Here is a 15,517-nt window from a genome sequence, read left to right on the forward strand (position 1 = left end):
AAAACCTTTGCAGCTTTGTAAATAGCATTTTATAAATAGGTACCTGTAAATGATAAAAAAAATTACATTTTTAATGTCCGGCACTAAAATCTTACTGGGTGAGCAGCATTCAAAAGTAGCTTATTTCAAGCTACCTTTGAATTTCATATTTCAAAATAGCCTGTATATTCACGCCTGTGACCACATATCAAATGAAATCTATGTTAATGTGCCAATTTATATTAATAGCCAACAGGTAGGCTGTAAAGTGTTTACGTAAGTGTTTATTGTTATGAATACATTTAATTATTTATTAAACATGGGTTTCTTTTATCATATCACTGTTATCCTGTTTTAGGAAATCAGTAAATGCGCATTTTAGACATCTGTGTAAAATAGTATGCAAACAGCAAGTCACCTTGACCTTAAATACATCAACCTTAGATTAGTTTGAATATAGATAGAATATAGGTGATGATGCGATTGGCTCAATGAATGTGCAATTCATTCTCATCAGTGGTCATTTTAATATTATTTATTTACCATTATAGTATTTACTAAGACTTGTATTGTTTTTTAAATATATTGTAAGCTTTTATTTTAAATTCATTGGGTTTTTTCATTTGCTTTTCTTTTTTTAAATTATATTTTTGTTTAGCTTTAATTTTATTTCAGCTTTAGTTAGCAATTGTAGTTCATCAACTTTAACTTAAATTTTAAGTCAGTCTTATTTTAATATTTGTTGTTATTTTAGCTTTTATTTCAGTTAAGGGAACAGTGTTTTATTAGTCTTAATTTTGGTTGACACCACTGACTTTAATGAATGCAACAAAGAAGTAAAACAGAAGATGAATTATTAATCAATTTTGAGCTGATTTCTGTTAACAACATGTGCAAAATGAACCTTATTTCTAGGTCTCCTCTGATGCTCAGCTCTTGGTTTTAACTCAGCCTTTCCTTTTGCTTATCGCTGTGGATCCATGTGAGCCCTGGCAGTGTTGAGCACTTGGCTTCAGCAAGCAGACCAGATTACGCTCTCCTCTATGTTCATTAAATACGTGTGAAACGCCCTGCTGCTGCTCCTATAATGAGGAGTGAATTCCATACCACTTAATACATTTGTTAGCACCCAATTTACAGTTGCATTTAGGATCCCTTGGAGAATTGTGCTTGGCCTTTTACAGTCTTCTTTTCATGTTTGATATTTAACTGGTCAAGCACAAAAAATAGACGTAAGATGTAGACAGTTTGTTGAAGTTGTCAGAGAAGATTCTGTCGTATTTTAACAAAATTTTCTACAAAAAGCATTGCTTACAGTCAACATTAAATCAAAACTGACCCCATTTACTTTCTTAATGTCCTTGGGCATATTGTGCATGATTCATCAGTGCGTGTTGTTCTAAAAGTGTTTTCTTTGCCTCAAAGTGTCTTGTGTACAAACTTTTTTGGTGATGTAACCAGATGAAATTCATCACCTATAAAAGTAGTATTTGGGCAATATTAATTTTCGGTTTTAGCCGTAAATGAGTTTTCAGTTTTAGATGAAGCAGTTTTGAAGGGCTTAAATTATTAACCCGAAATGGTGATGTTTAAGTAGTTTTCAGCTAAATAAAAATTTAAATTTTGGGATTTCTGTAAAAAAAAAAAAAAAAAAAAAAGACTTTTGGTGCATCATTCCTTTTAGACCCCTAACCTTAGTTCTAAGCGATAATAATGCGAATTTGCCTGCCAACATTTTGACTGGCCACACCAAAAAGTTTCATTTTAACAGTGTGTTTTTAGTGTATTTTAGTGTAATTACTTTCATAGACAAACATGTTGCTCTCCCATCAAGTCTTAATATATGACCCTGGACCACATCATCTCATAGCTGAATAAATAAGCTTTCCATTGATGTATGGTTTGTTAGGATAGGACAATACAGCTGAGATACAGCTATTTGAAAATCTGAAATCTGAGTGTGCAAAAAAATAAAAATCGCCTTTTAATTTGTCCAAATTAAGTTCTTAGCAATGCATATTACTAATCAAAAATTACGTTTTGATATATTTACAGAAGGAAATTTACAAAATATCTTCATGGAACATGATCTTTGCTTAATATCCTAATGATTTTTGGCATAAAAGAAAAATCGATAATTTGGCATTTTGGCAATTGCTAAAAATATACCCCAGTGACTTAAGACTGGTTTTGTGGTCCAGGGTCACATTCTGTGCAATAATCCTGCACCATAGTATTTCTTATTGAAAATTTAGTTTTTCCTAAATTAGCTCATGTGAATACAATTTTTTTTTTTGCCAAAATGTGAAATTTAAATGCCCCACAAATTTGGTTTCATGTCTTCTTGAAACCTAACAATTCAAATATGGATGTAAATTGTTTCAAACATGTCTTAATAATGTTGAGGAACCATTTCCGGCCTAATGTTATCTGTAGCTAAGCCTAGTTAGTTAAGTGATGTTTTCTTTCCTTCTCTCTCATTCTCTCTTTCTCAACCTGCCTCCGAACTGGATGCCTGGGTAAGCATGGCCTATTCCACAGTCATTGTTATATTTCTCTTATTCACTCGTTCGTCCTTCCTATCTCTCCGCGTCTTGTTCCCTCCTCGTTTAAATGTGGTGTTTCATACATTAAGCCCCGATTGTGAGCATGCAAACCGTGTCGGCCGCTGTGGAGGTTTTGGAGCTACCCAGCTAGAAAATTGCATATGATGCCAGTGCTGATGTTGGTGATTTACTGCTTGCTCGAGACAGGAGGCAGAGGGAAGGGTCTGATTATGTATGCACGTAATTTGGGGTTGTGCTTTGTTGTGCACTGTTGTCTGGCTGCTACAGTACATGCGCCTCTCTCCCGGTCAGCACCACGGGGCGTCTCTCCACCACAGCGTTCATGTACGTGTGTCTATGCGAGAAAGCACGACTGTGTGAATGCCGTACCCCGCTGGGCTTAATGTATCTGTGCCACATACATAGTTGCGGAATGAGGGAAGCTAATTACAGGGGGGGATTGCGAGCATGTCGCTTTCTTCATTCCCTTGTCGAATATTGTTTGAATACTTTTTGCAGCTTTGAACTCAGTTTTGTATGTTCGCTTGTGCTTGTATATCCCTCAATGTTGTGTAAAGTACTCGTCGCTATTGCTTTTCAATGGCACAGATGTTTGCATGCTCACAGATATTCCATATCATCTCAGTCAATCCCCCGAGCTTTGTGCATGCAGAATTGGTGCCAAACGAGCCGATCGCGTTCAGTTATTTCACACCTGTTTGAGTGTCACATGCATGGACGAAATCACCTACAAACTTGTGTACGTCGTTATCTTGCATCCTCACTTTCTCTGTTTACTTTTGGAATCCCTCCATGTTGTAAATCCTCCTCGATGCTTTAATTGAAGGCTGAAAATCTTACACCAGCTGTCCTTTTCCTAAATTTTCTGGCATAGTCGGCAGATCGGTTTTAAGAGCTTTTGGTTCATGCTGTTTGAGCGAAGCTGCACTGTGCAACGTCCTGCGTCCGGTCTCTCTTGAGTATGGTCAACTGTTTTGGACCAGTAGGGACATATGCTGCTGAAAGCATTTGCTAATTCTCTGCCCAAAAATCTGAAAACCTTGACGAATCTTTTGGAAACGCCAACAAATAGTGAAATTCCAAAAATGACAGTTGGACTTTCTATGTCCTAAGCTTATAAGCCTTATGGTATAAAAATGTTTTTGAATTTAATATCACCAACTAGATCACAGGGCTTGAATCTGGGCAGTGTGTCGTTTTCTGTTTTGTCACACATTTATTTTTAAGTAAGAAGTTTATCATTGGTTTCTGGGCTCTAACAGTATTTTTTTTTGATGGTTGAGTCTGGCCAGTAGTTCAGATTTTTATATTCACTGCCAACATTTGCTAGACATATTAAAATGTAAACATTTCACTAAATTATTATTATTATTTTTTTACATTCTTTTTTTCTTCTTTACAGAACAAATTAGCAATAAGCCGCTTAATTTTTTGGAATTGGTCAACATTCAAGAACAATTGAATGACCACCGACTGAACAATTTTTTTAATTATTTTTAGCAGTTTTTATCTGCTAGAAGTATAAAGCACATTATTTTTTCATAGTTTTTTTATTTGCACTAAAGTGTTTATTTATTTTATTTTATTTACTTTTTAAAATGTATTCATTTATTTACAAAAAGAAATTTTCCAACTACTCTAGAATTGTGTGAGAAAGATGATCAATTGAATGACACGAAACTCTTCATTTACTTCATTCCAGGGGAAGCAGCTGGATAAGAAGGAGGCAGAGCTGAAGGCTCTAGAGGCTTTCTACAAGGAACAGATCACACAACTAGAGAAGAAGGTTGGTGTCTTCCTGTCAGTTTAACCCAGTTTATCTCTGATATTTTTTCCAATTTCATGACATTTTTTTTAAACATGCTAAATGCTGATAGGTTGAAATAGCTCACAGATACTAATGCTTTTAGTGGGTAAATGCTCAAATACCATAGTATGGAATCTGTGGCATTTCTCGGAAAAGCTTTGAAATGTCTGGCTTTTAAGTTCTCTCTTCCCGTATAATTTTCACAGTCGATCCCTGACATTTTCGAGAAATAAAAGTTATGACGCAGAACATCAAGGGAAGGTATGCATAAGCAGAAGGCAGCCTCGAGATCAGTGGGTGGTTAAGAACTTGTTTCCACGCTGTTGTCAGTTTTTCCGCTTCACGCAAGGCTATAGTGGTTGAAGACGAGACACCTCTGTTTGTACACAACTCTCAGTACACCATAATATTTGAGGATGAAAGCACCAGTTATCCTCTACTGCTGCGTTCAGTCACTTTCAGAGAGAGATAATGCCCAAACGGGCCATTTTCCACTGCCCTACCTTCAGCCATCTATCCTTTGTAAATGACTGGACAGAGATCATAATGGTTCATACAGCACTGAAGTGGGAATCTGAAGTGCATTGGCTCCATTTGGATGGGCAGCAACGCTGACTGCCTTTATCCGCTGGGTTCACACCTTGTTTGACCCCCATTGGTGTAAAAAAAAAAAAATGAATAAAGTTACGTTAAATGGAAAGGGCTTGCTCTGCGTGGCGAGGGGCAATGGTGCAGAAAGTGCTTTAGCCAAAGCCTCAAAACCATTCAGCTATTGGCAAATGAAGTCAGAGTCGCTCTCCAAGATTTGTGATTTTCCTCAATCCCCCTTCTCCTACATTTTCTCTCTTTTGCCCTCCCTCTACCATTTTTTTTCCTAGGCTCACTCTCTCCGAGGTCTTATCAACTGCATGCAGCAGGCAAAAAAGTGAGATTTGCTTCTTTCCCCTCTTTACCAACATGCCGTAGGAAAGCGGCCCAGCATGCAACAGTGGCCGTGTTTTATGAAAGTGGGTGTCTATTAAAAAGGCAGTTTTCGGGTGGTTGAGTTACCTTATTTCCCAGAATGCAAAGCAGAATTCGAACAACCATCGACAAAAAAACATTATAACTTAGGAGTGTAATAAAATCAAATTAATTTTGTTAACATGGTGGAGTTTCCTTGTTTTCCAGAATGCAAAACAATATTTAAAGAATCTCCGAATGATTTTTGAAATGTGCAGCACTTATATTTTCCATCCCCACAATTTAAGTCCTCTTAAAATGATAATTCAGCTATTTATTATACAGTTTTAGATAATCAGGACTGTTTAAGGATCTGCAGGGACTTGTTTTCTTCACACACATGTTCCTAAATATATTTTACAATTCACACACTTCTATTTTTACTCGCAAATGTGAGTGAAATGCTCACACTTTAAAGCCCTGTTGAGTCACCTTATATTTTCCAGAATTCACAGCAAAACTTGGAGAACTACTTTCAAAAAACATTATAACCTAGTTCAAAGCATTGTTTGAAGAATCTCTGATGAAGAAACATTGTGGTCTAGTTGTATAATAATATTAAGCGAATTTAATTGATTACAGTGGTTGAGTCACCTTAATATTGAAATTTGCTGTGTATTTAGGGAAAGTCAACCACATTACTAAATAAATAGTTCTGTGCTTTTTTTTTAGGCGATTCTTTAAATACTGCTGTGCATTCTGGGATGAATCTCCTATGAGGAAACATTATAACGTAGCAATATTACGTTAAGTCACCATATTTCCCAGAATGCACAACAATATTTAAAGAATGACTGTCAAGGAGACATTTCATCCTAGTTGCGTAGTAACACCAAATGAGTTTGGTTGACTACTGTTGTTGAGTCACCTCATTTCCCAGAATGCACAGTAATATTTGAAGCACCTCAGTCAAAGAAACATTATAATCTAGTTACGTAGTAAGGTCAGACAAATTTGGTTAAATACAGTGTTTGGAACAAAACATATCGCAAGGCCTTTCCTCCATTAATATTAATGTGAGGTGTCATTTTTATATTCTGTGACTAAAGAAAGTCGCATTAGATGCAATATTCGTATTCTCTCTATCAAACGCTGTATTCAGAACAAGAGAATAACCCAGCCACCTTGACAGCTTTAGAAAGATAATTCCTCTCTATTTAAACTCTCTCACTTTGTTCAGCTCCTCTTGCTTTGTTCATATAAGCTGTACTAAGAGGGTTGCTCACTCACTGGCTTGAAGAATTGCCTTTTTGTTTATTCACTTTGGGCCCAGTGATTCGGGGGAAGGAGATGGAGATGAATGTTTTTGGTACATGCTTCATTATGATGAAAACAAAGGATTGCAAAGGGAAATATTAACACTGGGACGGCATCCATGGTGGCTTTGCTGGGCTGATAATTTAACGCTTGTGTCTCTCAAAAGAGGGGATTTGTTCCACGGTGTATAGTTAACGTTGTTCGCATGCAGCAGATTTACACTCCACTGTCTTTCAGACTTAATTCACATTATATTTTGAGCCGAAGACAGATTTATAATACACTTCCAAGCAGCGTTTTCTATTTGTCTGTTGATATTAAATCTATGTTACTAATATTTCACTGGATGTTAACTGAGTCCTTGTATGGGAAGGTGTGACATGAAAACTGTTCATTTTGAAAGAATACGGAGCTGTGTAGCAGTTAGAGCACATGATCAGGTAATGCATTCTGGGAAGTGAAGGGAAGTATCGTTTTATCCATCTGTCATTTTATCCATTATCTGTCATTCTGTTTTTCTATCGATTCTTTCATTTGTTCGGTCTTCTGTCTATTGTACGATAGATAGTTCTCTCTATCCACCTTATTTTTCCCATGGAAGCATGCATGGCCATTTTAACTTGAATGTGTCGAGACTTCCAGTCTAATCCACCTCCATGAATTTTTAGCTGTAGGAAACTGATTGTTGTGCTGTTTTATATTGAAAAATTGGTATTTCTTACTATATTATTTTAATGTATTGCTGTAATTATGAACAGACTGGTTTGTAGCACCAAATGGTTTACTGCTATTTGTCATTCTTCCAGTTATTTTTCTATAGTGGCTAATGAATTTTTCACCAAAAAGAGATTTCTTCCACACTGCAAAATAAGGGGGTTTGTCCATCCATCCTTCTATCCATTGTTTCATCTATTACTGTGTCTGTCTATCGTTCTATCATTCTATCTATTGTTCTGTCATTCCTACTGTCTGTCTAATATTATGCATGTCCATCATTCTGTCTGTCTGTGGTTTTATCTGTCATTCTTTCTGTCTGTTCTGTCTATCGGTCGGTCTGTCTATCACTCTATCTATTGTTCGGTCTTGTGTTCTCTCTGTTTATGGTTTTGTCTGTCTGCCGTTCTATCTATTGTTCTGTCTGTCTGTCTGTCTTTCTGTCTGTCTATCATTCTGATTATTGTACTGTCTGTCATTCTGTCTGTCTTTTGTTCTTTCTGTGTATGGTTTTGTATGTCTATCATTCTATCATTCTGTTTTTCTGACTATCATTCTATCTATCATTCTGTCTGTCTGTCTATTAGTCTGTGTGGTTCTGTCTATCATTTTGTCTGTCTATCATTCTGTCTGTCTGTCTGTCTAGCATTCGATGTGTTGTTCTGTCTGTCTTTCTGTTGTTCTGTCTATCTGCTGTTCTCTCATTCATTTATTCATGTCTGTCTATCAGTTGGTCCGTCTGTTAATCATTTTATCTATCTGTCTGCTGTTCTTTCTATCTGTTGTTCTGTCTGTCTGTCTGTCTATATTGTCTTAAGTTGTTTTTCTCATTTAAAAATTGGTTATAGGAAACTCATTTTCCTGCATTTCAAACTGCATTTCAGTTATTTTAAATGCTGCTTCCTTTCATTCAAATTCGAATTACAGTCCTGCTGCTTGTTTGCTGCTTCAATTCAAAATCAATTCAAATTCAGGATGAATGGTGCACAGCCCTGATTTACAATCTAACATTTGCTCTCAGACGGGTGGTATGGAAGTGGTTAACTGAATTTATGCCACAAGTATTCCGTCAGAGCATGAGGGGGTGGTCCGCATTGTGTCAATCTCCGTCGCTGGCTCAGGGCAGACACAGGCTGTGAGGATTAATGGCGACCCAGTGCTAATTACTGTGCGATCATCATAAATAAACATTCTACATTGGGAGCCCCCCTCCCACCTATACACACACATACACACTGCTATCTCACACGCATTGAGCTTACAGACGAGATATCTTCTGTCTAATAGCAAATAGGATCAACCCAGTGTGTCAGATGCCCCAGTATTTATATTTACCTCATTACAAGGAAGCGCCATTTGCCAAAGGGATCAGAAGCTGGCAATAAAAGGCGCATAGAGTGTTTGCAGTCAGGCTTTACTTGCCGTGTGACACAGTCAGACCACGGGAGTGGGATAATGCAGGCAGTTGGCATGTCTGCTTAGACTGCTGTTACCCCAGCAGGGGGGTTGGGATGGGTTCGGAAGGGGGGTATCTTCATGACAGACCTCTGAGAGGTGTGGCGTATCCATCCCGCTTCTCCCGTTTCCCGTCGATGGCAGGTGCGGCTGAAGAAGTCTATCTCGGCAGCGCAGACGAGCCACCGCAGGAACGTTCTCCACGCCGCAAGTGGTGAATACTTTTATCGCAGCAAACGTTGCATTTTTTTCCCCCTTCTTTTTGAAGGTAGCACACATAATCGCCTAACATCCATAAATTCTTCCAAAGACGGTGAGTTAGCGCCAGTGAAAGCAAAAGCTGTAAACAGCAGCATTCCGCCATCGTTTTGAATTAGCGCTGGCGCTCCCTAATCCAACTAAAGCTTCTCCACTCATGTCTGCGTCCCGCTCTTAGCTGCTTTGCACTCTCTAGACAAGATTTTTTTTATTGCCCTGCCGTTTTAGCCTCCCCCCACTTCGCTCTTTCTCCCTTGTCACTAGTTGCAAAGCACTTTGAAGCACTTGAGCATGGGTACGAGATAATAATCCTCCTGAAAACCTGGCAGCCTGGCTGACGTGCTGTCAACAGGAGCCCTCGTTCTAGAAATTCCCTAACCGGATGCGGCAGGTTTCACCTGGACAGCGAGGAGAGTGGCAAAAATCTTGCCCTCTCTGGCCTTGGGCACTAGCACTGGCGAATGTGAAATTAATTTACTTCAAAGTGTTTAAAATTGCATTTTTTTCTAAAGCAGAATTATCCTTTCCTTTTTTTTTCATGCTGTGTTGGGTGTGCGTTGATGTCAGGGGCTGCAGGGGTGTAATAGCTCGTTGACTCTGTAATGGCGAGAAGCAGGGAGGTGGATCAGCATTACAATCAAGACAAGGACTTTTTTGCATGCGTTTTTGCTGTGTTGCATCTTGGTATGGTAATGCACAAAGTAAGCGCTGATGCGTTGAAGAAACGTCTGATTATGTTGCCTCTGCATATTTAGCCTTATCAAATTTTCATATTTATGTTTCTTGCTTGATTCGGTTATTTAATCACCAACAGGAAGCCTGGACATGGCTTCTAAGTTGTGAAAAATGCCTTTATGACAAAAAAATTAGTTTTTTGCTGTTCTAAGGGAAGACCGTCGCTAAGTGCAAACAGATTCTGGCAGTGTTTTTATTGTTTGAAGTATTAAATTGTTTGTTACCCACAATCCTTACCAATCAGTTGCACTCATTCATAAAAGCAGGGTTGCATTGCTGTTCATTAAGACCTTACTTAAATTAGGAGAAAGTTTATACTAGGTGCTTAGTAAAATTTTTGTAATTGTACCATTTAAACTTTTGGGGTTTGTAAGATTTTTTTAAATATTTTCAAAATAAGTCTCTTTTACTCACCAAGGCTGCATTTATTTGATTAAAAATACAGTAAAACAGTTATTTTTAGACATATAAATGCAATTTAAAGTAACTATCTTATATTTTAATATATTTTAAAAAGTAATATCTTCATATATATATATATATATAATATATTATATATAAAGTATATATATATATATATATATATATATATATATATATATATATATATATATATATATATGAAGATATTACTTATATATCTAAGATATATATATATATCAAAAAGAACCAGCATGTGTATATATATATATATATATATATATATATATATATATTTGGTTCCACGCTGGTTCCAGTAACACGGGTTACAGTCTTGCATAATGTAATGGATGGTTAATGCTTTGGGTCCATTGATTTCCCCAGTGCTGATACCTGCCTGTCACAGGAAGTGCTCGTCCTTGGGAGGAAGTCTTGCAGCAAATGCACCCTGCAGTGAAGCATAGCTGCCTGATACAGATTAAAATACTGATTGGGTTAGAAATGCAGCGGCTGTGACTGAAAGGCGAGGGTGTCACTGATGGGCAGTGCCAGGCGAAGAGGAGAATGACAAAGCAGGTGCCAGCTGCGTGATTATAGCGAACAAATCCCTTCCTGCTGTGATGCTACAGGAAGGGCCGCTCGGCTCTAATGCATGCGAGGATGCAAGAGGGGTTTTTAATTTCGGTAACCCTTATCTTTCCTCTCTTTGCTCTCATTTAGAGTCACTTGTTCATTTCTAGCATAAATCCATCCGGTGTCAACTGCTGAATAGCGGCTGTGATGATGGTCAGATATCATTATCTTGCCATGAAGACTTGGAAAATGTCATAAAGGCTTTGAAAGTATCCATAGGCCCCATGTAAATCTCAACAGTTGCTTCAAGTCTGTAAGTGTTTTTCATTTACAAAATTAGGGTTTCCGCTTGTTTACTGAGGATTAGTTTTGTTTTACAGCATTAAGTGTTTCCCGCTGGGGCATTAAAATGACCCTGAATTGAAGATCTGTCAGGGATTGCTCCATGAAAGGATAAAGAGATTCAGGAAATGTATTTGGGTCAGTGTGTTGGTAATCTTGCTAGACTGCGTCATACTCAGAACAGTTTTCACTCTTTATTTTGCATATGATAATGGATCCGCCCACATGCTGTTTGACACTTTCTACAGATTCAAGATGCATGTAGAATGAGATTCAGTCCTTTGATGATGTTGCTGGTGATGGAAAAAATTTTATGAATACATTACTGCATGACCGCCCACATTTACACATCAACAATGCCTATTCGATGTCCAAAAAAGTAGTCCCGCCCATATTGAGTCGGTGGCTTGACGAATGCAGTTCTCTTTCTGGTGTTATTGTATTTCCTGTTGAAATGGGAAGTCAGGGTGGGACAGTTTTTATTCTTAAAATTAAAGAGATAGCTCGCCAACAAAATGAACAATTGCTGTTAATTTACTCCTCAGGCCATCCAAGATGCAGGTGACTTTTTTTTTTTTCTCGAGTAGAACAGTAAAGAAGATTTTTAGCTGAAACCATGGCTCTTGATGATTCGTATAAAGTCAGTGACTGCATGCTTTTAAGAAAAAAAGCACATCAAGGAACTCTAAAACATCACTCATGACGATATATTGAGGTCTTATGAAGCAAAATGATTGGTCTGTGCAAAAAGCTAAAGTTTATTTACAACATTATTACCTGTAAGTTATATCACAGCCATGAAACCAAATCAAGCTACTTGCCAGTCAGTTGCAGGTAAGTAGCTTTCTCATTCTAGAAACATTTGATTTGAACAAAAATGTCTAATGTGCAGGAAGAGTCATCAATATTTAGGTTCCTGTAAAAGAAAGACTGTAAATTTCTTTTCTTTCAGCCTTGTGAAAGTGCTGTTTATGTGAGTTAAATGGTTCTTTTTGCTGCTATGCTGCTGTTACTTCAAAACAAAGAATCAGAGAGAGCATGCAAAATGATAAATAAATGATGAAATGACGACTTTGGAGAAGAAAAAAACAGATGACTTTAAAACATGTTTAGTTTCTTGCAGGTATTGTAAATGGTTTTGTTTACCCATTGCATCACAATCTAAAACAGCTGTCCCCCACATTTGCTCTATAATACTGCTGCTTAACGCCTCATTGGAAACCTTACATTGATACAGACAATGAAAAGTCTCTTGGTTGTTTGGATTAAATCAAGTGTTGTAGTGTAGCTCACCTTTATTATTTATTATTTGGCTCTTTTCGGTTTTGTTTTTGTCTTGAAGAGGGGAAATCAGAAATGTATACAAGAGTATTCAGTGTCTTGATGTGACTCATACTTAACTGAATAATTTTTTTAATGGTTATAGAGCACTGAGATCTTGGTAAGTGCAAATATCAAACATTAAAAGAGGATAAATTGTTGCAACTTCAAAAGAAAATGTATAATTTTCTTCTCATGATGCATTTTTCCTCTCTATGGCATTTTAAAAATACTTAAGCTACAAAGGTTTTGAAATCTATGTATTTCTGAAAGAAGTTGATGCTTTTATACACCAAAGTGTACAACATGAGGTTGCCAATAATTGTAAATAATTGGTCTATTCTATTCTATTCTATTCTAGAGATCTGTGGTCATTGTATAACCCTCTACTTGCAGTCTAGCAGTCTGTTTATTGAGATATTAATTTGAAAGTTTATTGTTTGTGTTTCAGAATGAGGAACGCTTCAAAATGTCCGCTGAACAGTTCCACACTGCTGCAACCAGGAGCGAAGCCAATATAAAGTAAGAAGAGATTACAGAATTGTCACTTATTTTAAATCTTAAAAATGTTTGGATTTTAGTTGAGCGCTAGCAACATCTACTTGTGTTCGAAGCAGGGTGTAGCATTAAAGAAGAACAAGCAACTTCTCTAACAAGTGTTTTTTGTTTAATGATTAGCTATATAAATCGTTCACCTGAATTTGAAGACTTGAAAGAGATTTCTTTAGTGAAAAGTGAACTGAGTTTCAGGTTCCAAGTTCAAACAAAATGTTGTTTGTTGATGCAAACAGTTCCGCTTGTTCCGGTTGATAACAGCTTCCTAATAACCTTGACTTTCTTGAATAGAGACGAAATTTTTTAGTGCCTTGAAAATGTTTCATTAAATTAATGATCATGTTGGCTGCAAGGTAAGCCTTTCTGCGGTCTTCTAGTTTACTCCCTGAAATAGTCTGTAATTGATGATAGGGTCAAAAGCGAGGCACTGTCGTAGCCTTGCTCTGTTGCTTTCAAAGGAAGGTGGCCTGGTTTCTATGGAGATAGGTCATTTCTGTCTCTTCTCTGCAAATGGTAGAATGAAAGTAAGTGCATGTGAAAGGACCAGAACATGCCAGGATGGACGGCCAGATTCTCATTAACGTAAATGCAATGTCTGAGAAGCCCTCCCCACAAACATCGATTATTATTCTTTGCTATCAACTTCATGTTGTGGTTGCTATCTGTCTTTCGCCAACCTCTCCGAAGCCAGGCGTAGAATTGGTGAGGTCGAATTGCATTCGAGATTCATTAAAGGCAATTTCTTTTCTCCTATGCAGGAGACAGAGGCATTTTGTTCTCTCTGGGTTTGAATGAATCTCCAGCTGCTGTAATTAATGCAGATTGTTTGTAGCTCGTGATGACCTCACCGCTGCTCAGAGCTGCTCGCCATTCACTGAGGCTGAGAATCATTCACATTTTTTTAAATCGCATCTCTCTCCTTCCCCCTTTTTCTTCCATCTCCTCAACAGTACTCTACCTTTTTCTGGGCACTTTCTATTTGTAGCTTAAAAGTGTCTGTTCACATTTCAGCCGTATGATATGACGACTGTCATAACCTACCCTGGTCCTCCAGTAAGGTTGTTTGTTTCATTAATTAATTACTTTTAAATTAAATAATTTAAACACTAATACAAAAAGGAAATAATAATGCATTGACTAAAATAGGTCTATAACTGTGATTCTGATCATCTGACAATTGGAGAACGGATATTAAAATACATACTCTTCTGAGTTTTCTAATGTAGTCTTTTGTTTGATTAAAATTAATTATAATTGATATGCTGCACACCCGCACACAGAACTGCAATGCAAGCTTTTCATAAATGTATCATATTTTATTCCATGTCGTTGTAGGTCACATACAATAAAAATCTAATTTTCTTCTTCCTTTAGCAGAAAATCAGCATATTAGAATGATTTATGTGACACTGAAGACTGGAGTAATGGCTGCTGAAAATTCAGCTTTGGCACCACAGGAATACATTACTTTTTAAAATATATTAAAATCAACTATTTTCAAATGTTAGTAATATTTCACAATACTATATTTTTGAACAAATAAATGCAGCCTTGATGAGCATAAGAGACTTTTTTCAAAATCATAAAAAATTGTACTGACCCATACTGGCCAACTTTTAAATAGCATATCACACACACACACACACACACACATATATATATATATATATATAATATATTATAAATATTATTAATAAAATTGTTTTTTCAAGTGGTTTTAGTACCATAGCATCCATGCCTCAAAAAACATTTGACTTAAAGAGCAGGTCATATGGTATTTTAAAGTGTCCTAATATTGTGTTGGAGTCCCCTACAACAGGTTTAAATCAGAGTGTGGGTCATAGTTGATTTATTATTATTTAATTTTTATATTGATTTTAAAGTGTGGATCGTAATTGCGTTTCTCCAGGACTATGGTGCTACACAAGACAACATTAACTACAAAAATCACATTGTACTGTGCAAAAGACTATAAATAATTAAATTATCTTAAATAATCTAACATAATACTAAAAAATAAAATTGTTTTTTTTTGTATACATGAAACAGGTCACAATATTAACAGACAAGGCAAAATATTGAGGTAGATTTATGCAAATGTGTGCGCACATGCAAAGTATGCAATTTGGGTTTCAAGTAGGGCTGCAACTAATGATAATTTTGATAATTGATTAGTTGGCAGATTATTTTTTCGATTAATTGGATAAAAAAAACACAATTTCACATTCTGCCCAATGTCCTTCAAACAAATGTGCCAACTGAATGCTATGAAGACATACAGTGCTTAAAAATTTATTAGACCAACTATCATAATAGAGAAAACACAAATTTATTAGGAAACTGTCCAAAAAAAATGAAAATCTAAAAATGTTATTGTCATTTATTGGGCAAATAAAAAACCAAAATAACTAAATAGTATTTATTCACATAATAACAAAAATGGCCTCCTTTGCCTTTGTTAACAGCTTGCATGCTTGCTTTCATTGTTTATGTACTTTTTGACTAATTGGGTATCTGAATAAATAAATTAAAA

At 36.5% G+C, this 15,517-nt stretch overlaps 1 protein-coding gene across 3 annotated transcripts in view; it reads left to right on the forward strand.

Moving 5' to 3' along the window:
- chchd6a (coiled-coil-helix-coiled-coil-helix domain containing 6a) overlaps positions 1-15,517 on the forward strand; it is a 74,336-nt gene that overhangs the window by 15,008 nt on the left and 43,811 nt on the right. For 2 of the 3 annotated variants that reach the window (XM_042750343.1, XM_042750342.1), the window contains 3 exons: positions 2,475-2,498; positions 4,249-4,332; positions 12,881-12,951. In XM_042750343.1, the coding sequence (XP_042606277.1) occupies positions 2,475-2,498; positions 4,249-4,332; positions 12,881-12,951 (179 nt within the window). The remainder of the gene's footprint in view (positions 1-2,474; positions 2,499-4,248; positions 4,333-12,880; positions 12,952-15,517) is intronic. The other variant, XM_042750344.1, reaches the window with a different exon arrangement.

The sequence above is a fragment of the Cyprinus carpio genome, chromosome B23 (genome assembly GCF_018340385.1).
Source record: "Cyprinus carpio isolate SPL01 chromosome B23, ASM1834038v1, whole genome shotgun sequence".
In the NCBI taxonomy this organism is placed as follows: domain Eukaryota; kingdom Metazoa; phylum Chordata; class Actinopteri; order Cypriniformes; family Cyprinidae; genus Cyprinus; species Cyprinus carpio.